General features: G+C 41.4%; 2 protein-coding genes across 4 annotated transcripts in view; one reads left to right on the top strand and one right to left on the bottom strand.

Moving 5' to 3' along the window:
- Window positions 1-23,321, bottom strand: part of BRAP (BRCA1 associated protein) — a 28,510-nt gene extending 5,189 nt beyond the window's left edge. Inside the window, exons 1-10 of one of the 2 annotated variants that reach the window (XM_055322223.1) lie at window positions 23,047-23,321; window positions 20,005-20,166; window positions 19,100-19,298; window positions 17,589-17,778; window positions 12,686-12,799; window positions 10,299-10,447; window positions 8,085-8,160; window positions 7,266-7,404; window positions 6,799-6,908; window positions 4,551-4,640 (exon numbers count right to left, since the gene is read on the bottom strand). In XM_055322223.1, the coding sequence (XP_055178198.1) occupies window positions 4,551-4,640; window positions 6,799-6,908; window positions 7,266-7,404; window positions 8,085-8,160; window positions 10,299-10,447; window positions 12,686-12,799; window positions 17,589-17,778; window positions 19,100-19,298; window positions 20,005-20,166; window positions 23,047-23,128 (1,311 nt within the window). In that variant the 5' untranslated portion in view covers window positions 23,129-23,321. The remainder of the gene's footprint in view (window positions 1-4,550; window positions 4,641-6,798; window positions 6,909-7,265; window positions 7,405-8,084; window positions 8,161-10,298; window positions 10,448-12,685; window positions 12,800-17,588; window positions 17,779-19,099; window positions 19,299-20,004; window positions 20,167-23,046) is intronic. The other variant, XM_055322222.1, reaches the window with a different exon arrangement.
- Window positions 23,322-23,420: 99 nt separating this feature from the next.
- Window positions 23,421-27,911, top strand: part of ACAD10 (acyl-CoA dehydrogenase family member 10) — a 42,370-nt gene continuing 37,879 nt past the window's right edge. The window contains exon 1 of one of the 2 annotated variants that reach the window (XM_055322220.1): window positions 23,421-23,443. The gene's annotated coding sequence lies outside the window, so the exon portion shown is untranslated. The other variant, XM_055322219.1, reaches the window with a different exon arrangement.

Raw genomic sequence — 27,911 nt, 5'->3', positions numbered from 1 at the left:
GACAATCATTTGAAAGAATCTGTCGTGGAAATAAACATTTTGAGTAGTCCTTTTTTCCCCTCCTTTTAATCTATACCAGGATGAACAAGAGATTAGGAGCAGCTGAATGTCAAGCCAAAAAACTCAAAAGGAAGAGCTTCAGCTAGTGGAGCAGGAGATAGATTGTCAGAGGCAAGAGCAGAGGGTCCCCCTTTTAACTTTTTTTTTCCTCCTGAGATCACATTTCAAAAATTACCATCTGAATAATCTAACAAACTAATTTAAGAAAATGAAAATGATGATAACTGATTTTAACTGTTTGGGACCCCCTGGAAACTCATTAATTTTCTCATGTACCACAAGGCCACATGGAACATAAGTGATTCTTGTTTTGAGTTCATTTGTAAGTATAATATAGAGAGAACAATTTCATGTTACATTGTCTTAAAAACTGAAGAGAATTTTAAAATTCTGGTGTATTTTGTGTGGGAAATCAAGAGTCTTCTGAAGTCCAGCTAAGTAGACATTGGATTCACTCAGGTGTGACACTACACAACTGCCTGAACTCTACTGGCTTAAGGACAAAGAGCAAAGACTAGGTGGGAAGGAGCAGTTGTGAGGCTGGGTGGATCAGTAATAACAGGGACTGAAAGGGACTGAGAATTTAAATCATATGGCCCACATACCAGCCAGGTGTTTTGAAAGCAGTATCTCCTTTATATAAGAAGCCAGAGTCTTTAATGTGGCATCTTTTTAAAGAAACAGGCTTAAAAAGAATAAAAATAAAAATAAAGAAACAGACTTACAGAAAGGTGAGGCAATCTGCCCAACGTCACCCAACTAGAGCATGGAGGGTCCAAGACTGGACCCCAAATCTGGGTCCAGAGCCAAGTTATTTTTTTTTTAAGATTTTATTTATTCATTTTTTAAAAAAAAGATTTTATTTATTCATGAGATACACAGAGAGAGGGAGAGACAGAGACACAGGCGGAGAGAGAAGAAGCAGGCTCCATGCAGGGAGCTCGATGTGGGACTCGATCTAGGACTCCAGGATCACACCCCGGGCCGAAGGCAGGCGCCAAACTGCTGAGCCACCCAGGGATCCCCTAAAGATTTTATTTATTTATTCATGAAAGAGACAGAGAGAGGCAGAGACATAGGCATCAGGCTCCCTGCAGGGAACCTGATGTGGGACTCAATCCCAAGACTCCAGGATCATGACCTGAGCTGAAGGCAGAAGCCACTTAGGTGTTCCCAGAGCCAAGTTCTAAACCTCCCTGTACTACACTGCAGGCCATAGCAGTACAGCAAAGGAAAAAATGACCTCTGGGCAGATGTAAACTCTCCACAAAATGTTCATCATGTTAGAAAAAGTGCCACTGCTTTTAGTACTTTCTTTTAAAAACCTGCCATATGGCCTACCTAGATATTTAATAGCACTGTTTTTATTTTTAAATAATAAGAAAATAACTGTAGAAATTAATGTTATAGCCAACTTCTGTTAAGGTGGAAGAACACACAATTAGAGGAAGATTCCTCTATGTCATAAAAAAATAACTTAAAAATTGCTCTAATTCTAGTTTGGTATTAATTTCCTCCCCAATATTATTTTTATTTTTTAAAAAAGATTTTATTTATCCATGAGAGACACAGGGAGAGAGAGGCAGAGACACAGACAGAGGGAGAAGCAGGCTCCCTATGGGGAGCCCGACGTGGAACTAGATTCCAGGACCCCATGATCATGACCTAAGCCAAAGGCAGACATTCAACCACTGAGCCACCCAGGTCCCCCGCCAATATTATTTTAAAATAAAAGACCACTAGATCCGTTGTACATTTTTTCCTAAACTGATTCCTGTTAGTTTAGGGAAATTGGAAAGGACAAAAATCACTATCGAAAGTAATGAAACTGTGTATGTTTTGCTCACTGAAGATACTTAGGCTGAACGCACTTAAATCAAGATGAAAAATAACCAAGTAACCTCAAAAAGCTTTTTAATATTATTATAGACAAATGTTATGATGGTTTAAACTAGTGTTTTTTAAGACATTTCTGACCATGAGCCCACAGTAAGAAACACTCCATATACATATGTCACCTGTCCTGACTGCCTGCTCAATGTTCTTCATACATAGCTCCACTGAAACAAGAACTTTCGAGTGGACGTGAGCTTCTAGAACAGACTCTCACATGCTATAATAATTACACTACCTAAAGCATGGTGGGGGTGGGGCAGGAAGAGTGTTGTAACTGAAGTCCACAATAAGGCCCATGAACAAGAATCTCCGTCAGTGAAACCCATGGTCTGTTACTGTTTCTCCCTGCACATGATCTCCTGCCTGAGGTGCCAATGGACAGAGAACCTGTCAAAAGTAGGACAGTGGCAGGAAAAAAAAGCTTACACCACCCATTAACTTATGGATAAGTGACATTTGTTAAGAAAACAAAACATTCTTTTCAAGCTCTTCCAGCTTTTTATGTAGGATTGCCCTTGCCTCCATCTTACCCCTATGTAAAAGGAAACACAAGTTTCAGTGTTTAGTTTTCCTGCCCCTTGACTTGCTTTTCATGGGCATTTGTTAGGGAATGCAGTTAATCCTAAAGAATCTTAAAATAAAAGGTGGATAGGACCCTAAGCTATGCTTGCAAGTGTTTGTGTGAAGCACTTTAGGTATATCCCTTGTGCAAAAAAACCATTACTAAGGCTGCACGGAGTTGCCACTGCTCCTCCCTGGGACTTACTAACTTGACACCCAAGTGGCAGCGACCTGTGCTCTGCCTCCAGAGTGCTATGGGAGGCATGTTCTTCCCATATGTACTCCAATCAAGCCCTATTCAGAACTAGCACATCAAGTGATGTTGAGTGCCTCTGGAAAAGCACTCTCATCACTTGGAAGGTTTTATGAGAACTACATCAAGACCATTTAACCAAAGATCATGTTAAAGCTGGTGCTGAGCCTTAATTTTAGAAGCCCGATTTCTCCTCATTCATAGGCATATCCAGAAACTGGGGCCAAGGGGCCTGGCATATGTGTAAGCCTGGCCCTGCCTGCTTAGTTCCAGAATAATCCTAGCTACCCCACAGATGAGACCCAAGCCTGGCTCTGCAGCCCCTATCTGAAGGTCTAGTTATTGCTGGGAACTCACAAAGTAACTAAAATAATCATTTAAAAAAGTTAAAAGCCTATATTTAATACTAAGAGGATCAGTGAATTATGAACACCGTCCCAGAACCTGAGAAAGGTTCTTGGAGCCCCATTATACACAAAGCCTCAGAAGCTCACACGTTTTCAAACTCCTTTCTTTGGAATTGTCAGGTTCCCTTGTCTACACTGGAGACAACTGGAAAATCAAGCAAGTGAAGGCCTGGGACCTCCATCTGGGTTTCCACCAAAATCATACCACTTTTCTCTTTTATCTGCTGGAGTAGTGAATGGCATCTTCTTTAAAGCATTTTGTTAAAATCCAAAAACCTCTGCCCTACACAAACAAGGCACCACGGGAATCACTGAAGCTCTAGCGCCTCTGCCTTCTTTTCTTCTGTGATTTTTTCTTTTTAAAATTTTATTTATTCATGAGAGAGAGAGAGATTGAGAGAGGCAGAGACACAGGCAGAGGGAGAAGCACGCTCCATGCAGGGAGCCCGATGCGGGACTCGATCCCGGGACTCCAGGATCACGCCCTGAGCTGAAGGCAGGCACTAAAGCGCTGAGCCACCCAGGCGTCCCTCTTCTCTGCGATTTTGAAGAGCTCAGCACCATCTTACTGCTGCAGAAGCCCACATGCAGCTCCTCAAAGCAGCTGTTCTCAAGCTGACAAACCAACTGGCAGACTCGAATTACAAGCCCTCATGTATATACTTCTATTTTTTTAATGGAATTGCACAAAGCACTAGAAAACCTGATTGAAGTTAACAAATAAACACACCTCTCCCGAATCAAAAATACTTAAGCCTTTCAATCCAAGTTTTCATTTCTTAGGGTATAGCAGGTATTTAATTTCTTCCTGTCATATTTAGTGTAATACCAAGTTCAGCATACAATTTTAATCCATTCTTCTTGATTTACTGATTGTAGGTGAGAATATATGCTGGCTTCCCTCCCTTCTAAAATAATGCTCAGTTGGCTGCATTTGCAACAGCCTATTTTTGTCTCTTCCTTTTCCTTTTTGACTAATTTCATTCTTATTGTGGTCTAGAATTTCTTGTTGCCTGATACTGCCTTCAGGGGCTATGTCTGTAAAGAACGATGATTCATGTTTTTAACCACTTCTTTCTGGAATTCTGATCTAAAGTTAGATTACTGGGGTGAGCCAATGGATTCCAAATTCTTGTTTTCTTTCTTTTCTCTGCACACCGCATCCCCCCCCCCCCCCCCCCCCGACCCTGGTTTACTGAGATATAACTGACGTATAACAAAGGTTTCTTTTTAGAGACAAAACAATTCCCTGTCTCTGTATCAGACAAAGGAAGATTCCAGCATTCCTCTTTTCTTAGGTTCTGCCTTCCCCCACCCTAACATCAGATAGCCCTGCCATGTGGCACGTAAGCAGTGACAAACCAGAAACTTACTTCCTCTGCTGTGTCCTTCTCTATCCGAACTATCTTGTTTTCCCAGTAGATTCGCTGAGATTCCAGCTGGCTTGTTAGTAAATACGAATACTAGAAACACAGAGAACAGACACCAAAACATAAATCACTGTGGTTTCTTAAATTCAATTAAAACTGGACTTTTAATTACCTATTGAAGAGAGAGTGTAACCATCAGAATGTGTATTGTATGTTGGTTATACTCTACTCAACAAACCAGGGGAATGCAGAGATGTCAATTACACTCCTGTCCTGGGGCTTACCATCTAGTCTGGACAAGCAAGCAGAGAAATATACATGAACGAGTAAGCTTCTGTTCAAGCTAACTTTTAAGAACCACAGGCTTTTAAATCAAAGTATAACTCAAATCGGCTCACCCCCTCCAGGAAGCTGTCCCTGTCCGTCCTAGTCTTGGGTTAAGTGGTCCTCTCAGCTCCCTTAGTATAGTGGCTATCATCATTAACAGCACTCAATCACCAGGTCTCCCTGACAAGACCATCAACTCTTTGAAAGTGAGGGCTCTACCTTTATTTCTGTAGCCCCAGTGCCTGGCACACGGTGGATATCAAGAAATGTTGGCTACCTGACTGCATGAATGAACGAATGGTGCTGTGTAAGCACAGAGAAAGGACAGATGACTTATAAGGACTTCTGAGAGAAGGAGAGATTTGGGAGGGCTCTCGACAGACAGGAGGAGGAGATGCGTAAAATACAATTCCAGAGAACTACTGGACCCAGTTGTGAGCTGTGGACATTCAGGATCTCGTTAAGATAAAGGAGTAACATCAATGAGGCAAGGATGCAAGGTAGGGACAGATGGAGTCTCATCGAAGGCTCTAGGATATTATGTTGAGAAATGTAGATCATGGAGCGGCAACACCACATCTGCATTTCAGAAGGACTATCCTAAAAACTATAAGATATCTGAATGTGTTTGTAAGCTAGAGAAGAGAATGAAGGTGCAAGAGAGAAAGGATAGATGGGGGAACGTGTATGTGCCACCAGAATGTACATTCCACAAGGGCAGGGAGCTGTTCAATGCTGCACTCCCAGCACCAGGAAGTGTGCAACTGACAGCAGCCTTCCATAAACATTTGTTGAATGAATATATGTAGAGTTAATGTGGAAGGGTTGCTTATTCTAAAAAATTAATGTAAACGGTTTAAACTCTGTTCATATCAATACAATTAATGGTAAAAACACCAGCCTTATTTTAAGTCATTCTACTGAATCTGTTAGACCATAAAAGTCTGGAGATGAACAAGTTTTCAAATATCCATTTCCTCCCAAGGTTAAGCTTCTTTTTTTTTTTTAGATTTTATTTGAGAGAGACAGGGAGAACACGAGTAGGAGGAAGCAAAAGGGGAGAGGAGGTTAAGCAGACTCCCCACTGAGTAGGGAACCCAATGCTGGGCAGAAGAAGGGTCACTTGTTTTTAAAACGGTTTGAGGGGTGCCTGGGTGGCACAATCAGTTAAGTGTCTGCCTTTGGCTCAGGTCATGATCTAAGGGTTGTGAGATTGAGCCCCACCCCAGGCTCTGCACTCAGCACAGAGTCTGCTTGAGATTCTCTCCTGTTCCTTCTGTCTCCCTCCACTCATGCGCTTGCTCTCTCAAATAAATAATCTTTAAAAAACCGAAACAAGACTTGTGTTAAACTTCCCCTTCATTAATGTAAAATTTATAGTACACCAATTTTATAGTAGATGGGATGTACTGCTACAGTGAAAAATCAGATTGTGCTAATTTTGTTGTTTCTTCAACTATATACATACCCCCAAATGGTTTTATGTATATAGACATCAAATTCATAAAATACATACTATGAGTATGTAAGTGTCTAATTCATAAAATGTCCAAGATATACTAAAAAGCTTTCCAGGTATGGAAGGATACTACTTGAGTTTCTTCATTCTGACCTGCTCAGTTTCCAGCTGCTACTGTGATGCCAAAAGGAAGATTCTTAACTTTCAGTTTTACTGCAGCTAGAGGACAACCTTAATACTAAGACTGAGATAATGAGGAACATCACATTCAAAATAATAAGGCACAGAAGATTTAGACTTTCAAAGAAGAAAATCAGACAGAATAAAAATATTTTAACAATCCTTTGCAGTAATGATAGAACTTTTAAGTTAAAAAAAAAAAGAACTTTTAAGTTAGGACTGTAAGAAGCAGTAAAAAAAAAAAAAAAAAAAAAAAAAAAAGTAATTACTAATTATGTGTCTTACCTCTAACTGTAAGGCATCTATTTTCTCTTCCTGGCAAGTATCACCCTCACATTCATACTGTACTATTTTCCCATCTGTTTTACTTGCAACCAGTCGATGGACATAGTTATCTAAAGAAAAGAAAGAATGCATCAACTAAGGCTTGTTTCTCCACAGTCTGCATACACTTTTAACTCTGATAAAACTTTTTTTACAGGTTCTAAATTAAATGCCTTGCAATACTTCTGTACAAGTGAGCTAAGCCATTTGAGTTTAAGAGTGAGAGGGCAAGTATGGAAGCGTTAACTCTCTTTATAATGTGCAATTCAGGTCATTTGTAGGAAATAGCGCCCTATGGGGCACCATGAGAATTTGAGTTTGCCTCAGCTGTCAGGAAGATTTCAAGCTGGGAGAGAAAGCGGAGAGGTTCCGAGGGAGAGATGGTCATGCAGGATGAATTCAAATTAGAAAATGACAACAGTGTTCACCTCCGGCATAGTCCCAGACTCGATGGTTGGTGAGCTGCATGGCATACGTGTGCTGTGTTTCCTCAAAGTGCTTATAAGCATGTCGACTTACATACCGTCCACATCCTATGTGGCCACATATCAAGCAAATCCATAGGTTCTGCCACAAAGAAGGTAAGATCTTCATGAGTTATACAAAAATACATGACCTGGGTCACTCTGAGTGGGAAGGAGCCTAACACAGAATGAAGCTCAGTTCTTTCTACAGGAGTTTTGAATAAATATGTTTAAAACCCAAAAAGCAAGAATGTTTATGGGGTCAATAATTTTCTTGTTCTTCTAAGTATAGAGCAAAACAAATATTCCCAATTTATCAAGGAAAGTCTAGTCCCTTTTAAAAAACAAAGAATAAGGGGATCCTTGGATGGCTCGTGGTTTCGTGCCTGCCTTCGGCCCAGGGCGTGGTCCTGGAGTCCGGGATCGAGTCCCACATCGGGCTGCCTGCATGGAGCCTACCTCTCTGCCTATGTCTCTGCCTCTCTCTCTGTCTCTCTCATGAATAAATAAATAAAATCTTTAAAAAAACAAACAAAAAACAAAAAACCCCACAAAGAATAAAAAGAGTGTATTTTGCTCAGGAGTATAAAATAGTTTATTTGTATTTCTTGCCTGACCCTAGACAAAAAGAAAAAAAGAATCAGTTGGAAAAAGGATTGAAAAGAATTTTTTTTTTTTTTTTTTTTACGATTGAAAAGAATTTAAACCACACAGGGCAGAAGCAAACCCCAGACCATTAAAGCTGTGCTCACTATTCTTTCCCAGCAGCCAGCCAGTACTTACTTCCTGCACACCACACTCGAAACACTTATTCTCTTCTACTGGCTCTGGCGTTTGGCAGTACCGGCAGACAGGACACCTGTCCAGGACACCAAACCAGAACAGTACACATGAAACACAAGAGACAGCTGTTACAGAACCAAGTCAAAACTGCATGTGAAATCTTCAGTCTCTTACATACTGTATGGTTAAACATCATAACTAAGGCTACCACTCAAAGAACACTTGCAAGTTATCCTCAAACGAAATGAAAAAAATACAAAGTTTTGATAAAGAATAAAAGTAAGGAGTCTTGATCTGCTTCATGCCTTCTACTCTTCTAAAGCTTGAAGAACTAAATATGTACCGGTTAGAATTAGAGACTTGAGATAAATTGTTAATTTTACATTTGGTTATCCATAAGGTATTTTTACCTGAAGCAATCTATATTATGCCCATTTCCCAAAGATCTAAATCACTCAGAATGTACTCTGTCCTCTTTTGGGTTGCTCCCAAGAGTTAGAACGAAAATCTGTAATAAATTTCACCCCCAAAAAGTTCACATACTTCCTGAAATGCACATGACATTTTACCATAAAATGAACATGTGGAAGAGAATACCCAGTGCTACGTACTCAAGTTTCAATTTATAAAGAGTCAATTAAAATGGCACTGAAGGCAAACTCACAGAAAGAGAGAGTAGAAAGGGAGATGGATACCAGGGTCTGGGGGAAGGGTGGCGATCAGGAGATATTGGTCAAAGGTTACAAGGTTTCAGTTATGCATGATGAATCAATTCTGGAGAAGTGGCGTTCATCAATGTGACTATAGTTGATCATATCATACTGTTTTGGAAATTTACTAAGTAGATCAACTTTGGGTGTTCTTAGCACATACACACAGAGACAAAAAAGGGAAAATGGTAAAGGTATGAGGTAAAATATGTTTATTGGGTTGGTTGTGAATATTTCATAATGTATATGTATGCTGAGTCATCAGGTTGTACATTTTAAATATATACAATTTCTTTTTAAGATTTTATTTTTAAGGGATGCTTGGGTGGGTCACTGGTTGAACATCTGCCTTTAGCTCAGGGCATGATCCTGGAGTCCCAGGATCAAGTCCCACATCAGGCTCCCTGAATGGAGCCTGCTTCTCCTCCCTCTGCCTGTGTTCTGCCTCTCTCTCTCTGTGTGTCTCTTGTGAATAAATAAAATCTTACAAAAAAAAAAAAAAAGATTTTATTTTTAAGTATCCTCCACCCCAAACATGGGGCTCGAACTCATGACCCCAAGAACAAGTCGCACAGTCTACTGAATGAGCCGGCTAGGCACCCCTAAATATATACAACTTTTGGTGACCAATTATTCTTCAATAAACCTGGGGGAGAAAAGGCATTTAAAAAACCCATTAATGCCTTTCTGTTATACTCAAGACAAAGAAACACTAAGTACCAGTAACAAATGCTTTTTCATGGGCAAAAATGATAGAAAGTTGGTTATAGTTGAAACTAATTATGACTGGCACCAAGACAAATGCTTAAGATATAACTAGTTTCGGGGATCCCTGGGTGGCTCAGCGGTTTAGTGTCTCCCTTCGGCCCAGGGCGTGATCCTGGAGTCCTGGGATCGAGTCCCACATCAGGCTCCCTGCGTGGAGCCTGCTTCTCCCTCTGCCTGTGTCTCTGCCTCTCTCTGTCTCTCATGAATAAATAAAAATAAAATCTTAAAAAAAAAAGATATAACTAGTTTCATTTCTTACCCAACTGAGTAAATAAAACCAAGAAAAGAAAATTAGCAGGAAGAACATGAAGTTCTTGTCACAGAAAAGGAGGCTCTGGATTTCCTAAGAGAAAGCTAAATGATCTAGTCTATCTCTTTGTTTAGTATCAAGAAAGGCCAGACGGGCACCCCGATATTGACAGCAGCACTATCAACAATAGCCAAATTATGGAAGTGGCCCTGTGTCTGTCAACAGAGGAAAAGATAAAGTTGATGTGGTGTATGTGTCTATAGACACAATGGAATATTACTCAGCCATCAAAAAAGAATCAAATGTTGCCATTTGCAACAACATGGATGGAACTAGGAGTGTCATACTAGGTGAAATAAGTGAGAGAAAAGACAAACACCATCTAATTTCACTCAAATATGAAATTTAAGAAACAAAACAAACAAGCAAAGAGAAAATTGTGGGAAATGGGCTTTGATAGTGTGGGGGCCTAGCGCCTACACTCACGTGGTGTCATCCCAGCGTTGCAGGCACTGGCTGTGGAAGCTGTGGTTACATAACGTGGTAAGGATGCCATTCACGGACTCATCCATACGCTCCAGACACACTGTGCACTTGGGGAGCTCAGTCAGGTCCATCACGGGGAGGCTGGCGCCCTACAAGGAAACATCTCACATAAGTCTCTCTCTTTATCCATGGTTCTAATATACATGTTTTTAACACTAGTTTTCCTGGTGCTTTTTGACTGCTGGTAGGATGTTCTCAATATTTGTGCTCTGTGCAAATAATTTAAATTGGTAAGATTTTTATCCACACAAATATTGATGCGGCACTTTCTATATTCCCAGCACTGTGCAAGGCACTGGGGATATGGTGGTGAACATGCCAACGGAGATCCCTGCCCTCATGGAGCTGACTCTGGAAAGGGAGACTGCTGCCAAAAGCTTAACAGAGAATCTCAAGTGTTACCAGACTTCTGGCTCTACTTCTAAGGGTCTGTAGCTATAATAGCACACAAATGAATAAAAGAATAGAAATAGAGCAGAATGATTTTTCCACCGAGTAAATTAAAACTTAACACTTTCTACTAAGTGATAATAGTATCAACAAAACTGATTTATTTATTCATTTAGCACATACTAATTGAGTCTTGCAATGTGTGCTATATGTGCACTGTTCTGGGTGTGCCATGATGGTGAGCAAGCCCAAAACGACACAGTCAGGCCCTGTCCTCATAGAGCTTATAATCTGGTTGAGAGAGACAAAAAAAATTTTTTTTTAAATTACTAGTGGTTATAATTATAATATTATAATTATAGTTACTAGTGGTTGTGCTATGAAAGAAAAGTATAGGAAGCTCTAATAGGGTATGAAATAGGGGCCATAACGGTCTGTGGTTAAGAAAGGCACACACTTCTCCCCCGCAAGATAGTGATGTCTGACTTGAGCCCTACCAGCTATAAAATGAGTAGGAATTATTGAAGCAAAGGTGGAGAGGTATACACATAAGGACATGCTGAGAAAAATCCCATTAATCTATGGTCCCTGAAGAGTAGCTTTTCCCAGGAACTCTTTCAAGAAACCAAGTTCATTTAGAGAAAAGAATTTCTAAAGCTGAAGCCTTGCATAGCACTTGGCATAAAGGAAGTCTAATTTTATCATTTGTCAATTTTTATTTTACCTAATCTTATGATAGAACATAAGAATCTGATGATTAGAACATCATCTAATCTTATGATAGAACAATGAAACCAAAACTTATTTCCACTGTACTGATCTCAAGGTGAAAGGAAGACCTTCAGGTCTACTTAAAAAAAGAAGAAAGAAAGAAAAAAAATCTTAAACGTAACAGAGCTGAATCTACTACTTTATAAAATGATTTAAATGAACACATTTTGTAGGAAAAGGTCCCATGGAAGGTGGCAAATCAGAGCAATTATGAATTGTTATCCAAACAGAATTAAAGATTAGGAGTAAGGGATGATATTTAAAGTAAAAATGCTTCTTTTAGGCTCCAAGCCATATTTCATGGATCTAGATAGAATAGATGAACACTCAATTTTGGTAACACAGATAAATTTTTTAATTTTTTTTTTAATTTTTATTTATTTATGATAGTCACAGAGAGAGAGAGAGAGAGAGAGAGGGAGGCAGAGACACAGGCAGAGGGAGAAGCAGCCTCCATGCACTGGTAGCCCGATGTGGGATTCGATCCCGGGTCTCCAGGATCGCGCCCTGGGCCAAAGGCAGGCGCCAAACCGCTGCGCCACCCAGGGATCCCGATAAATTTTTTTTTAATGTTTTGGGATACTTTTAAAAATTAAGATAAAATGGGACACCAGGGTGGCTCAGCGGTTTGGCACATGCCTTCAGCCCAGGGCATGATCCTGGAGACCCAGGATCGAGTCCCACATCGGGCTCCCTGCATGGAGCCTGCTTCTCCCTCTGCCTATGTCTCTGCTTCTCTCTCTCTCTCTCTCTCTTTCTGTGTGTCTCTCATGAATAAATAAATAAAAAGTCTTTAAAAAAATTAATATATAAAAAATAAAATTTAAGATAAAATTCATATGAAATCTGCCCTGTTTAACTGTACAATTCAGGTTTCAGTATATTCAGAAGGTTGTACAATCCTTACCACTAATTCTAGAACATCCCTATCACTCTGAAAAGAAATCTTGTACTCATTATAGTCACTCCTCATTCTTCTCTTCCTCCAGCCCCTGGCAACCTGCTTCCAGTTACAACGGATTGGAATACTCAGGACATTCCACAGATATCTTAACATTCAACCTTATGTCATCATATTCACATAAGTGTGTGTGTATATATGTGTATGTATATATAGATATACATACACACACACAAAAAAAAACATAAAAACAATGCACACTTACATCTTCAGATTTCAGTACTTCAGCCCTTTCCACATACACCAGCTGGCAAACATCATCTTCTATTGAGTTGAACTGGCGGCCATTGCATGCCATATAAAAACTATCTGCATCAGCCTAGGTTTACCAATGGAGAAAAGGAAAAAATTAAGAGAGATATCTTGAAAACGTGCTTTTTATTCAAGATGCATAGCTTCAATAGTCTCTTCCATCAGCATTTAAAATGTATACTTAAAGGAGAGAAAGCAACTGCCAAAAGTACCATCTAAGAAAGCAGGTTCATAGATGAGTTGAACTCTGCAGGTCAATATCCCGCATCTCTACAATATTTCCTGATATTACAGTCTCTCTTAAACCAGCAGAAGCTGCTGAAGTGCAATAAGCTGACAGGCAGTAAGACTTTAATATTCAATCAGCAAGGGTCATCATTTCCCTTGATATCAGTATTTCTTTTCCTGGAATCAGCACTTTCTCAACAGCTGAAAGCAAACACTTATTTTTGCGAAATTTAGAACTCAATCATAACTGACCATTGTTAGGGAGGATTTCTTTTTAAAAAACGTCAGCGTCAATGTTAGAATAAAGGACTAGCAGTTCTGGTATGAAGAAAAGCCAGCTCCTTCTCTTCAATAAACCAAGTAATAATAATACATCAAAGATAAGGACGTTTTTAAACAACCTAGTGTATAATATTGAAAGCAAAACCCTTGGCTAAGATCAAGAGGTCCAAGATGAACCAGCCTTTAAAATACTAATATTCTTGTTCCTTGGAGTAGAAAATAGAATCAGGGGACAACAGTAGGTAAAGCTGTAGGTAAAGCTGTAAAGGTACCGTGCATTTGTGAATATGAATACAAGTAAATCAAACCTTCTAGTATAGCCTTAGTAGAAAGTAACAAAGTGATGACTACAGTTTTTAAATTCACAACTTTGGAGAGGCAGCTGGGAGGCCAAGGTTTGTCTAGATTTCACTCCCACATGGACATTAACCCAAACACAGCAAGTTGTGTGCTTTGGCCCTACCAACATAGACAAGCTGCACGGGGAGAGGAAGGGTGCTCTGCAAAAGGAAACGCCACATTGTCAGCCTCCAGGAAGAGTTTCAAGTCTGTACAAGGCACAAATAGTCTGGCCTGTCTACCATCACAGGATTCTGAACCTGACGGCAAAAGCTTGTAAGCCTCCCAGGGGCTTTTAATTTCACTCCAATGATGTAATTCAAGTGTAGATTCTTGATTATTTGTGCTTTCTTAATATGACCAAATGAGCTAAGCAGCTGAGGAAAAATGATCAGTTCTGAATGGTTTTGTTTTGGAGGGTGGGGGTGGGAGCTTCCTTATCAGGAAACAACCTATATTGGGTATAATGCATTTTAACTTCAAAATGTTAAAACCAGTTCTTGGACAATAAATCTCTTCAATACTAAAAGGTGACTAAATCGGCTTCCCTCGTTCTTCAAGAGAAATGTCTTTTTCTTGAAATACTTTGGATGAGAAAGCAGCACAGAGAGCAACCGGATTTGTGAACTGAGGGACGTGACCACCCAGAAGTAAGGTCCACAGGTCAGCTCTGCAGAGCCTCAAGCACCACGGGGAGCTGGCTGCACCTGTGCCAGGTACCTTCCTCAGAAAAGCAGACCCCTCCTCAGACCTCCAACTCTGTCAACGAGCATGCTTCCTCGGGGTAAGGGACAGAGTCTATGATCCTGAGCAGGTGACAAAAATCTACTCAACACCAGATAAATGGTTCTTTTCTTGGGGGAGTTGTTTATCTATGACAAAGAAATATATTTTTTGATACACATGGATCTTTTTCTTTAAAAACTTGGTATTGGAAATGTAGATTCTTTGCTTGTTTGAATATTTACTGAGCACCCAGCATCTGCCAGGCACTGTGCTACACGCTTGGACCAGAGGAGAAAACAAAATACACATGGTTCTTACTTCAACCCACCACTGAAATGCACAAAACAAAAGCCTGAAGCTAACTGCAAAAAAATACAGAAGAAACAGCCCTTTTATTTAAAATGCTTGCATTGTATAGAGCCCAACATTTTAAGAAACCCAGCTTTTGTTTTTGTTTTTCGTTCTAATTGTTCTCTTCACAGGATAAACTCAGAAGAAGAAAAATCCATTATGATCAAGGTTCCTTTACTGTCACAGTGATCAACTATAGCATTGAGAACATGATTTTACTTTTAAAAATAGGGCTCTCCTGGGCTGTCCTAAGCATGCAAGTCAAAGTGTGCCTGCACACTCTACTGAGAGGTTCTCTCTCCATTTTTGTCCCTGAGAACTACAGAACTGAACCCCCTCCAGTCTTTCTGTGTGCTGATGAAATATAAATTCCTTACCTGAAGACTAAGTTGCCTAAGGGTCACAGTACAACTGTGTAAGTATATCACATTAGAGCACCTACAACATAAAGCTGAGGCCAACAGAAATTCAAGAGCTTATAGGAGATACAGAGAAGGATTACTCTTAATAAAAATTCTCTGGTGAAAAAAAGAAAGGAATAAGAATATAGTTAGCTGCCCGGGTTAAAAATTTAACTCAGACACTTACTAGCTCTGTGGCTTTGGGTTAAGTAACTTATCCATGCTTGTTTCCTCAATTATAAAAGTCAAAGTAACAACACTTACTTCATGGCATTGTTGAGAGGACTTAAGGAGCCAATGCATGAAAAGTATTTATTAGGCCTGGCATCTAATAAGTGCCCAATAGTTGGTACCAGTTTGAGGCTATTTTTTCATTAGGGCCGGGTATTAATTTAACAACTTCAAGTCTTATACTAGGAGGGTGTTTTTAGACCTTTGAAAATCCCTGACAGGATAAGCCTCACACCCTAAGATCCAGCAATAAGTAAGATAACTCATGGTTCCCAGGTCAAGGGTTCTATCCCCATGGGGAAGAGCCAGCACTCGGTTTTGTGCTCAGAACTAACATTCATCAACTTGTGCAACCTGCACTTGTACAGAGGTAGAGAGACTGCACAAGTACAAAAAAATCCATTAACAGTTACAGAAAATTTCCACAGCATTACCTGCACACTACGAAGGGAGTTTGTGGGTTTATCAGACTTCCAACTATTTAAAGTCTCATACACCCTTAAACATTTTTCCCCAATCTGTCACAGTGACTTTTCCTGTGCTACTTGCTGACTGTCCTTAACTGTTAAGTAGAAGATATAACTAAAATATTGTCATTACCCAATTTCTTGCCAAGTGACTATCTTCCCTTCCCCACACTTTCATCCACTCCTACTGGAAGAAGAGTATGACCTAGGATTAAAAGTGAGGGCTCAAATCCCAGCTCAGTCGGGGGGGGGGGGGGGGGCGGGGGGCAAATCATTAACTTCTCTCTGCAGTCAGTTGCCTCTTTGTAAAACAAGGATAACAGTACTTACCTACTTCAAAGGGTTGTAGTGAGGACTGCATGAGATAATGCACATTTAGCACTTGGCAGAGAGAGTAGTCTAGCATAAGCACTCAGTAAGATTGCATATTATCATTATCCTTGTTATTACACGTGCTACCAGATTTAAAAGATACCACTTGCCCACTGTTTGCAAAGCTCCTCAATGACCTTGGAAGGTCTCTTGACAGTCAGTGAACAGAGCTGTTTAACTGCTTTTCCATTCTCATGGTCAACTTGTGAAGTCTGCATGCAGGAGAGTTCAAACATATTTTGAATGTCTCACCTCACTGGTGAGGTATTTTGCAAAGGTTAAAGATAACTGTGTATGCTCTTATACATCAAACGCTACACTAAGGGTTCCCTTTCCATGGCCCATGGTATAGGCACGAACATAATGCAGCTCTCACTTCTCTTAATTTCCTTCCTGTGGCCAACAAGTGGCAGCTATTGGCATCAACTCTGGATTTCTGCAAGGAGGAAGGAGATGACAAGTGGGCCTCGTGTGATGGGCTCCCTTTCACCCATAAACCTTGGTAACTGGTCAGAGGCAACCGCACATGATCCAAAGGCAAACCCACCCTTTGTTAATCTGCAAGCTAAAACTGTTGATCTGAGCCAAATTCAGGAAGGCTGTGAGAAAGAAGTAACTTTTGACAAAGTTACATTTCAAAACCTAATGAATGAACAAATTTAACAGGCCATAAAAGAAAACAAAACAAATCAAAACCTACAGATAGAATGACTCTTTAATAACCTGAGTAATAGCTAAAGCTTATCTCACTCCTATATTTGTACAGAAATACGTGTACTATTAAGAATGAATACATAAAACCAAGAGACTACCTTCCTAACAACTTTGGAACTGAGGCGCACGGAAAATGTTGCTTAATGTGACAAGTGAAATGAAGCAAATGTCAAAAGCTTCTTCTATCAAAAAGCATCTGTAATAATGTGCAAGTACTTTTCAAAACTGAAAATATCACCATCCCTTCTCTGTTTGTCTCTCTGTTGCAGTGATTTCCAATTACAACTCTTAAAGCATATTTAATACTTCAAGGAATGTCCCCAAATCCCTCATCACCAAAATTAAAAATACAAAACAGATCTTATTTTCTAAATTGTGTCAAAAAATATCTTTTAAAAAGAGAATGAGAGAAGCAGGGGCACAGTTGTTATAAGGGCAGATAATAATATGGTGTCAATTTCAAAAAGTTTGGGAACTACCACTCTACTGGAAGTTACCACTGGATAACCAACACAACCCCAGATTTCATACCCAATTTGCTTTATAAAAACATATGGGTATGAATTAGCATTGTGTGTCTGTTAATGAATTTAAAAATATTTCTAGAATTACAACCACACCCCCCAGAAGATAGGTATATCAAGATCTTAAGTGCAAAATGTTGTAAATCACACATAGCTAGTATTACACAGTTTCAAAAATACAGTTTCTGTGGCAAAGAGATTTTTAATATCTTAACTTTTACCTGTGCACTAAACTTTATCAGCACCATATATTGATTTGGAGTAGAGTCTCTGATGATTTTCATTTGTTCAATTACTTCATTAAATGGGGCGACAAACTTCATAAGGTCATGACTGGTCATTGTAGCAGGGACTGTGAGAATACACAGCATGGCACTGCGCCTCACATCTTCTTTTAAGGAGGTCATCTTACTAATAAGACAATAATTAGACTGCCTTGAATAGATGAGGTATGGTTAGTTCAGACAACACTAATTAGACAACTTTTATGTCCAAGAAAATAGAAAAAATAAACCTTGTTATACTTCACAGATTGATTTAAACAGAGTGTTATAATACCTGAAAACACACACTACCTGGGTAAATGTAGAACACCTTCAACATGTCTGCAATGGAACTTAAGGTACACCCACCACTGAAATTTTACTGAAATTTTTAACCTTCAGTTAAAGGCTTATTACAGTTATAAATTTGCAGTTTGTGTTTTATTCTCATTAGTTTTTCAGTAATAATTTCTCATTAGGTAACTCAGAAGTACAACTCTATGTCTTTATGTTTTTCCTTTTTTTTCCCTCCCTTTCTTTCAGTTTTAAAATCACTATTCTGGAAGTTAAAGAAAACTGCCCCAATGAAGGGGGAGAGGCAGCCAGAGTATGGCTCAATCTACAAGCTAACAGCTCTATCTATGGACTTCTCTCAAAGGGTTTAGAAGAGTAGAGTTCTAAGTAGGAGAAAGAGAATTCAGAACTACGAAGATGTGACTCTGAAGACTACAGAAAGTGTTGTTGGGTTGGAATAGCTGGAATAGAGGAAAGAGAAAACCTCCCACAATGCAATTTGCTTTTTGAAATGCTGCCAACTCATTTCAACAGGTATGATCCAAAATGGCAACCTGAGTATTCACTGTTTCCCAGGGGGACCTAGCAAACACGTCAGGAGGATAGGCTTTAAAGAGATTAGTTACTAGTTATCCAAGGGGTTGATGACCCAGCTTATAGATTATCCAGCCAAATGTTTCCTTTCTTTTGGCTTCTTCTAAGTTTTGTTTGGACCACAAAAAAAAAGGGCAAAAAAGAGATGATGAAATTATAGTCCACTGACTGACTTGACAATTTTTTTTTTTTTGACAAGTTCTTTAAATAAAGATTTAGTGGGGGATATGAGACTGCAATGATATTAGGAACCATTTATAATTTCTTTTCCTTTTTATCTTTCTACCTTTAATTTTCCAATCATCTTGCATGCCTACCTTCTCACAGATTATTTTCTTAGGTATTTTCTCAAGTGTATCCACATGTTTCTTTTCTAAGAAGCTTTGACCCAATCTATAAGATTAACCAAATATAAAACATCTAAGAATTCTCTAACACAATACATGAAAAAGTACTATCCTTTGGATGAAGCTTAAAATATTCACTGCTCTTCAGGGCAAGAAATTTTTCAAAGCCCTAAGACAAAACAACAACAACAAAAAAAAACCAGATCAATTCAAAAGGAAAAGGGTTTTTCTTACTTTGTCTTGTATAGATGCATAATACCATGAACTATTTCAACCGACGGGTTTCCACTAAAGAACGAAATCTGGTCTGGAAGCTGTTTGGATGGAGAATCGGGAGCAGCGTTTATGCATTCTATACTTTGATCTTTACTTCTCTGTGCAGTGGGAGATGCTTCTGAAGACTTCCTTTCTTCCATTGTGGCTTTCAGCTCATCTTTCACAAATCAAAAATTAGCAGATTATAAACGGATAGGAAATATGTGGAAGGATTCTAATTAAGTTAAAATTTTGATTCATTAAAAAAAAAAAACTTCAACAGAAAAATTGTAATGTATTGCATTAAGAACTGTATTTACAGAACAGCCAAATTTTCAGGGGCATCTAAACTTGAAAGCACTCTTTGCCCCATAAAAATTTCATTAATACCCACAGAAACTTAAGGATGGCTCTTACATTTGGCAGTACCATAATAAAAGCAGATGTCTTCCATCATGTGTTCCAACATGGGATGTCCCATTCAGGGGTATTAATTTGAAAAACCAAAACTACCAGTTCTGATCACCTCCATGCTGGAGATAATGGTACACATCCAGTCTCCACTCTGGGTTGGAGTGAGCTGTCAAAGAGTGTGTGTGTGGGAAGACACAACATGCTTATCTGGATTCATTTGTGATCTGCCACTAACCTAGATGGTAAGTAGCTCTCCTCATTGCATAAAGTTGTCAACCCACCTAGTTAATATTAATTTAGGTGAAATATTTGGAGATGCTGAAATGTGGTTGACAACCTCATGTGAGGCACACAGGTGGTAAAAGATAAAAGTATGTTGGAGGTCCAAATCATGGGCTCATGCGATAACATGTATAAAACAGGCAACCAGGGGCTTATGATACATGAGTCTAGGGTTTTAAAAAGCATACCTGGGTTGGACTTCATGGTCTCAATGATCATATCTGTCATTTCTCGACGACCAAGATGCTGATGTATGATTGCTGCTTTCTCTCCTGGTGACTTCCCTTCTAAAGAGGCTACAGCTGAAGCTAGTGTCTTCTTTTTGATTTCCTCATCAGACATTTCCCCGGCTAAGGAACATGAATGATTAATAGCAATATTAAAACAAGCTTTTCTCCACTTTCAATGTATTCATCGATAAGCTTCCCTTTTCTTTCTGCTGTCCTCCCTAAGATAGTAAGATGCCTTTGCAGTATCTATCTCACTAACCTCTGGGGTTCCTCAGTGCCCAGCAGTCAATAAACACGCAGTGCAATAAATTCAGAAATGCACGGTTGTTCTTTTTTTTTATTTTTTTTATTTATTTATGATAGTCACACAGAGAGAGAGAGAGAGAGAGAGGCAGAGACACAGGCAGAGGGAGAAGCAGGCCCCATGCACCGGGAGCCCGACGTGGGATTCGATCCAGGGTCTCCAGGATCGCGCCCTGGGCCAAAGGCAGGCGCCAAACCGGTACGCCACCCAGGGATCCCCAGAAATGCAGGGTTGTTCTAGCAAAATCATGCACTTTACTTTTATTTATTTTTTTTAAAGGAGAAAGAAGAAAAAGAGAGAAGTAAACCAAGAAATACTCTTTTTTTTAAAGATTTTATTTATTTATTCATGAAAGACAGAGAGACAGAGAGAGAGAGAGACAGAGACACAGGCAGAGGGAGAAGCAGGCTCCATGCAGGGAGCCCAACGTGGGACTTCATCCTGCGTCTCCAGGATCACACCCTGGGCTGAAGGCAGCGCTAAGCCGCTGGGCCACCCGGGCTGCCCGAAATCATGCACTTTAAAGTAAATCAACGAGAATAAGAGCTTTATTTTTTTTTTAATTTTTTAAAATTTATTTATGATAGTCAGAGAGAGAGAGAGAGAGAGAGAGAGAGAGAGAGAGGCAGAGACACAGGCAGAGGGAGAAGCAGGCTCCATGCACCGGGAGCCCGACGTGGGATTCGATCCCAGGTCTCCAGGATCGCATCGCGCCCTGGGCCAAAGGCAGGCGCCAAACTGCTGCGCCACGCAGGGATCCCGAGCTTTATTTTTTTAAAAATATTTTTATTTATTTATTCATGAGAGACACACAGAGAGAGGGAAAGAGGCAGAGACACAGGCAGAAGGAGAAGCAGACTCCATGCAGGGAGCCCGATGCAGGGCTCGATATGGGGACTCCAGGACCAGGCCCTGGGCCGAAGGCAGGAGCTAAACCACTGAGCCACCCAGGGACCCCGAGAATAAGAGCTTTAGAGGAGATTCGACAGTGATTATGCCCAGATGAACCTACATTTTATGTAATCTCTGGTAAAGTGAAACTGTGTTGAGCCCCAAATGAAGGTATCAAGTCCATTAATAAGAATTTCAAGGGACACCTGGGTGGCTCAGCAGTTGAGTGCCTGCCTTCGGCCCAGGGTTCGACTCCAGGATCCTGGAGTCCCAGATCAAGTCCCGCATCGGGCTCCCTGCATGGAGCCTGCTTCTCCCTCTGCCTGTGTCTCTGCCTCTCTCTCTCTCTCTCTCCCTCTCTGTGTCTCTCAAGAATAAATAAATAAAATCTTCGAAAATTTTTTTTTCAAAAACCCTTAGCAATAGTCTTCTTAAACACCTTGGGTTAGCTTCATGCCATGAATCATACCATGAAAATCTGTGATCACGGTCTTAAATCAATGAAACACACAGAAATCGAAAAGGAGCTTGGAAAATGGAAAAGGACCTGACTGAAATACTCTTAATATAAGTTCTAGCAGAGCAGGAACCAGGCCTGTTTTGCCCACCACTGTATCCCCAGCACTTACACCACAATCCCTAGCATTTTCAAAGCTTTGTTGAATCAATGAATCAAAAACTGACCCATGTATATATAGTGTACATATGCTTAATGTCAAAGTTGACTTTCACAACTTAGAGATCACTTGCAACCTTTGAAAAGGTGCTTGTAACTCATTAAATCATATCCCACTTTTAATCTGCAGCTCCAAAATTCACACACTCAGGGTAGTTTCCAAGGACACCATCCCTGCCGGCCCCGGGCCCCCTTCCCAAACCAAAGATCCTTCTGTGATAGCTTTCCAAACTCTTCCTTTCTTTCACAACTCTTTTTACAGACGTAATTCCACATTTATTCTATATTTAGTTCATCTGTCTACCTCATTGAGCTGTTGGTGCTATTAAGCAGGAATATGTCTGATTCTGCAAACAACTAAAGTCCCAGCAGATAGTAAGCATTCAGTAATTATTTCTTGGGTAAATGTTATTGTTAGGGAATTACTTAAGGTCCAGGGAACACAGTCATAAATGCACTCCTCACCAAGGAGGAGTGGCTGGTAAACGAACAGCTCCGACTTTTTAAGACCACCTCTGAGTTAGAATCCCAGCCTCACCACTTACAATCATGGGCAAGCCATTTAATTTAATCACTAGGCTTCAATTTCCCAGTCTGTGTAAGGGTTGCTAAGTGTTAGCAACCTAACACAGTTACTGTGCAGATAAAGAAGATAACGCACACAGAGTGTTTTAGTACCCAGTAGGGACATAGGATGTCTACAGATTTCTTAGCTACAGTTACTACTATAGCTGCAGGGCGCCTAAAGAGATTGTCTTCCAAAGAGGAACGATTTAATTATCACGAAGCGCCAGTATCCCTGGGATCCAGTCGCTCCCTCCACAAAGCCTGGAGGAAAGCAAGTTACACAACTTGACTCTAACCCAGGGTGGAGAGCGCGACGCGCCAGGTATAAACAGTGCCAGTGGGAAGGAACCAGGAGGGAGGGACGGGGAAGGGCTTCCCAGTGATGATATCCGAGAGGCCCCTGTAGGATGGATGGAACCAGGGGGATCTCAACCACCTCTCAGCTTCTTCCCGACACAAAGGCCCTCGCCGCCGCCTACCCCCGGGCCCGTACTTTGGGAGGGCGAGCCTCCCGGGCCCAGGCGCTAGGCCAAAGGGAAGGCTGCGACGCCGAGGGACTCACCCGCGGCGCTGAAGCCGAAGCCGGCGGGGACCGGCGAGTGTTCCGCAAGCTCCAGTCGGATGACAACCAGTGACACACTCATAGGGCAGGCGCTGGCCGGCGCGGGCCCCGGCGGGCTCAGGCGAGGCTGGCAGGACGGCTGAGAGGCCGAGCGGCCCAGGGTCGGCAGCGCTGCCACCGCCTCAGCGCCGCCGCCGCTGCCTCCGCGGCTGCCTCCGCGGCTGCCTCCGCGGCTGCCTCCGTAGCAGCAGCTCCGCGAGCAACCCTCCGAGCCACAACCACCTTCACTTCCGCCTCCCGGCCGCCGTCGCCGACCCGCGGGGTTACGCCTGCGCGGAGCAGCGCGCGCTCCGATTGGATAGGGTGGCGGCCACGTGACCGGCGTGTCGCCGCGGAGGTGAGTCTGCGCACCGCGGCCGGGACCTCCGGCCGCTCGGGGGAAGAGGAACTCGACTAAGGCTGCGGGCCCTGGGTACCCCCTGAAGCCTATCGGTGGGTTTGCGCCCAGGCCCGAGTTTACCTGCCCGAGAGGCCTTGCCCTTAGGCTGTCTCCCGACAGCGAAGGGTCCCCGGGTCCTCTAACTGTACGAGAAACTGCCATGTGGCGAGCTCTTGCCTTTGTTGTGTTTGGGCTCTCGCTCTAGCGTTAGAGGGGTTGCTTTGTGTTAGCCACACTTTAGGTAGGTCTGCCAAAGCTCAGAGAGGTGGATCCGCTTCTCTGAAGGCCCTTGAGGATTACAGACTCGACTGCAGTGTTTGTGACTGTGGAGGTAGGGCGGCTGGCGGGTTAAGCTCACGGTGTTGGAGCCAGGTCTGGGCCCTCCTCCCTTCCCCATAACTTCACAAATGTTTCCTGAGAGCCTAAGCGTTGTTGAGACTGTGGAGATATTTTCGTGAATGAGATAAACACACACTGCCTGTTCTTATTGTGTCAACCTTGATCAGTTATGGGACCTTGAGCTAGGTTTTGGCATAAGAATGGGATAACAGACAGCCATGAACGTGAAATAAATAGAGCCACATATATCACTTTTTCTAAATTCAGCTTTCTTTCCAGAACCTCAGATTGTCTTTGGCATATAGATATTGAGAGCCACAATCCATGTCCCACACGTGGCAGGATGCTACTCCAAGCATATGCTATAAGGATATTTAAGGTGTGTCACAGCGCATCCTGGACACGTGTAGCTCTATGGACTATACGTGCATGTAACATGCCGTGTGTATATAAAGCTTGTGACTGCATCCTATGAAATGTTGCAGTACACACTCTTTATATCAGGGTTTCTCGGTCTTTGCGTTACCCCATAGTTCTTTGGGGTGGTATCTCCTACACTTTGTAGGATGTTTAATGGCATCCCTGTCCTGACCCACTAGATACCAGTAGGACCCCCCAAGTGGTGACAACCAAAAATGTACCCAGACATTGCCAAATATCCCTTTGGAACCAAAATTACACTGTTGAGAATTGCTGTGAAAATGCATATGCCATATTCACTTATATATGTATAACATGAGACCTCGTGAACTTTTTTTTTCGTGAACTTTTTATAGTGCATTACAGTAGTAACATTTTCTTCTTTATTTTTTTATAGATTTTATTTATTTATTCATGAGAGACACAGAGAGAGAGAGGCAGAGACACAGGCAGAGAGAGAAGCAGGCTCCCTATGGGGAGCCCGATGCAGGACTTCATCCCAGGACCCTGGGATCATGACCTGAGCTAAAGGAGTGGGGAGCAGGAGGAGAGGAAGAGAGAGAATCTTAAGCAGGCTCCATGCCTAGCAACAGAGCCTGACACGGGACTCCCATCTCATAACCCTGAGAGCATGACCTGAACTGAAATCAAGAGTCAGATGCTTGGGATCCCTGGGTGGCGCAGCGGTTTGGCACCTGCCTTTGGCCCAGGGCGCGATCCTGGAGACCCGGGATCGAATCCCACGTCCGGCTCCCGGTGCGTGGAGCCTGCTTCTCCCTCTGCCTGTGTCTCTGCCTCTCTCTCTCTCTGCCTCTCTCTCTCTGACTATCATAAATAAATAAATTAAAAAAAAAAAAAAAGAGTCAGATGCTAAACTAGCTGAGCCACCCAGGTGCCCCAGGAGTAGATAGCATTTAATAGTGTGTCAGGTACTAACTTGAGAGCTTTATATACTTTATTTCATGCAATAATAACAACAGCTTTATGAGACTGGTGTATAATTATTCCCATTTACAGAGGAGGAACCTGGGTCTCAGAGAAACATGCTCAGGATCTCACACTTAGTATGTGGCAGAGCTAGAATTCAAATCCAGGCAATCTGATTCCAGAGCCAACATGCAACTTCTTTACTAAACCATTTTTTTAAAGATTTTATTCATTTATTCATGAGAGACACAAACACAAAGGCAGAGACACAGGCAGAGGGAGAAGCAAGCCCCACGCAGGGAGCCCGATGCGGATCAGGCCCTGGGCTGAAGGCAGCGCTAAACCACTGAGCCACCCGGGCTGCCCACTAAACTATTTCTTAATATGTGACAGCACATACTATGTGTGCTTATTTATAAAAGCATAAATTAAGTAGCAAGTCTATATTGTCATACTAATCTCATTATTCTGAAAGCCAGAAAACAAATATTCTCTATGGTACAGAAGGAAGATGCCAGTTCCAGAGAACTAGAATTGTTAGCTAGTGATGGGCAAGTTGAGCTTGTTACAGTTCTTTGTGGCTATCAACAACTAAACCTATCCCCTGCCTTCCCCAAGATAGGCCTTGCCTTAAGGAGTTTACAATTTTAGGAGCAGATAGGTGTGAAAACAGTTACTGTGTAATGGAGCAAATGCTCTAGTGAAGGTATATATAGAGAAGAAGCAATAGGAGTTTAAGAAAAAAAAAAAAAAGTAGTACCAGAGCCTACCTGGAAAAAGAAAAAAGCCTCAGGGTGCCTGGCTGGCTCAGTAAGTGGAACACGAGACTCTTGAGTTCAAGTCTCACATTTGGTGTCGAGCCTACTTAAAAATTATATTAAAAAAAAAAGAAAAAAGCTTCTCCAGAGGAGATAAAGCTGAGGCTGTGATGTAAAAATAAGTGGAAGTGTACTGGTAGATGAAGCAGGGAAAGGTGTTAGAGTCAATGGACAGGTACCCAAGCCTTGGAGGTATGAGAAATCAGTGTTTGGCCAGTCTGAAGAAAGTGCTGGGAAGTGGCTAGAACAGAACCATCATCTCTAGTTGGAAGGAATAAGCAAGCTGGTCATGGGAGCATTGCCCACTCATCCATTAGTAACCTCAGTGAAGATACAAGTCAGCCCTTCAGGCCCCAGAGACACTTTTCATCCCTGTGAAGCCCTGACACAAAGTTTTTGACGCTTTTAGAAGCCTATAAATAAACTCCTTCTACCATAAACATTGCCCTCGGCATGGGAACAATAGTAAAAAAAAAAAAAATGCAAATCAACTTTAAAGTTTTTTATTTTGAAATTCGCCCCCCCAATTCTGCATATTTCCAATTACATTAAAAACACATTGTATCATCTTGAAGATTTACTTCTTTTTTTTTTTTTAAGAGAAGTTTTTTTTTTAATTTTTATTTATTTATGATAGTCACAGAGGGAGAGAGAGAGAGAGAGAGAGGCAGAGACACAGGCAGAGGGAGAAGCAGGCTCCATGCACCGGAAGCCCGATGTGGGATTCGATCCCGGGTCTCCAGGATCGCACCCTGGGCCAAAGGCAGGCGCCAAACCTCTGCGCCACCCAGGGATCCCCCAAAGATTTACTTCTTGAGGACCCTTTCTTTGGAGTCTTTTGTGGCTTATTGAATCTTGATGGTGGCATTGAAGTGACTCCCATAAATTTACAGGCTGTCTTACCAAACTATTTTGTTCAAACCTGATTTTTTGTAAGCGTTTAAATTATAGAAGTCACACAGAAAGTGTAAAGATTTTCATGAGAACTGACTGCAAATAGAATTTGCTTTATTTTGTTTTTACCCCAGCTCTTTGTTTCAGACATACAGAAAAATTTAAAGAATAGTACAATAATGATCTTTCATACACTCTTCATCATATGCCCTTCACCTGTATCGACTAAAAACATTTTGCTACATTTGGTTTATTTCTATACCCATATATAGGTGTATGTCTGTATACATATGTCTGTGTTGTGTGTGTATGGTTTTTTTTTTCCTGAGCTTTTTGAAAGTATGTTTAGAAAAAAGGCAAATGGAGAACAGTTAGGAGCCTGTTGCAGTGATGTATAGGGGGCTGGTGGTGTGATGGGGGCACCGTAAGGTGTGATGGAGGTCAATACTGGGCATCCTGCGAGTCTATGGGAAAGATTCCTCATCTGTCATTTCTGGTAGAGGTTTCATGAAGGAGGTGCTAGCTAAACTTCAACCAAAGGACAATTTGGAATTAGCCGGGTAACAGGTGGAAGGGAGCAGCCCAGGGCAAGGAAACAGCACAGGCAAAAGCATGGTAGCTGGAGGAGAATATCATGTGTTTGAGGAAGCTGCATGTAGATTTGCATGTCCACATCATCCAGATTAAGGTGGAAAAAGAGGGAGAGTTGCTGCCAAAAGTCAGGGGCAGATCTTAGAGGGCCCCTTAAAGTAGGTTAAGGAACTGAGAGTTTATATTGAGGGCAGTGGGGAGCCACTGAAAGTTTTAAATGATTTTAGGACGTGGCCAAATTTGCAGTTTTGAAAGAGCACTCTTACTCTGGTTGAAGAGTGGAGAAAGAATGAGGTTTGAGAAGAGGCAAGGGGATCTGTTAGGAAGCTGTAGCAATGATCTGTGGGCAAGATCATCTGTGGGCAGTAAGTGGAACAAGGTAGATGGCAATTTTCAGGGGAAAGATCACAGCACAGAGCATATGGAATTGAGGTGGC

Source organism: Nyctereutes procyonoides, unplaced genomic scaffold, assembly GCF_905146905.1.
Source record: "Nyctereutes procyonoides isolate TBG_1078 unplaced genomic scaffold, NYPRO_anot_genome, whole genome shotgun sequence".
Lineage (NCBI taxonomy): Eukaryota > Metazoa > Chordata > Mammalia > Carnivora > Canidae > Nyctereutes > Nyctereutes procyonoides.
Note: the sequence above shows the minus strand (reverse complement) of the source record. Positions and strands in the feature narration are given on the sequence as shown.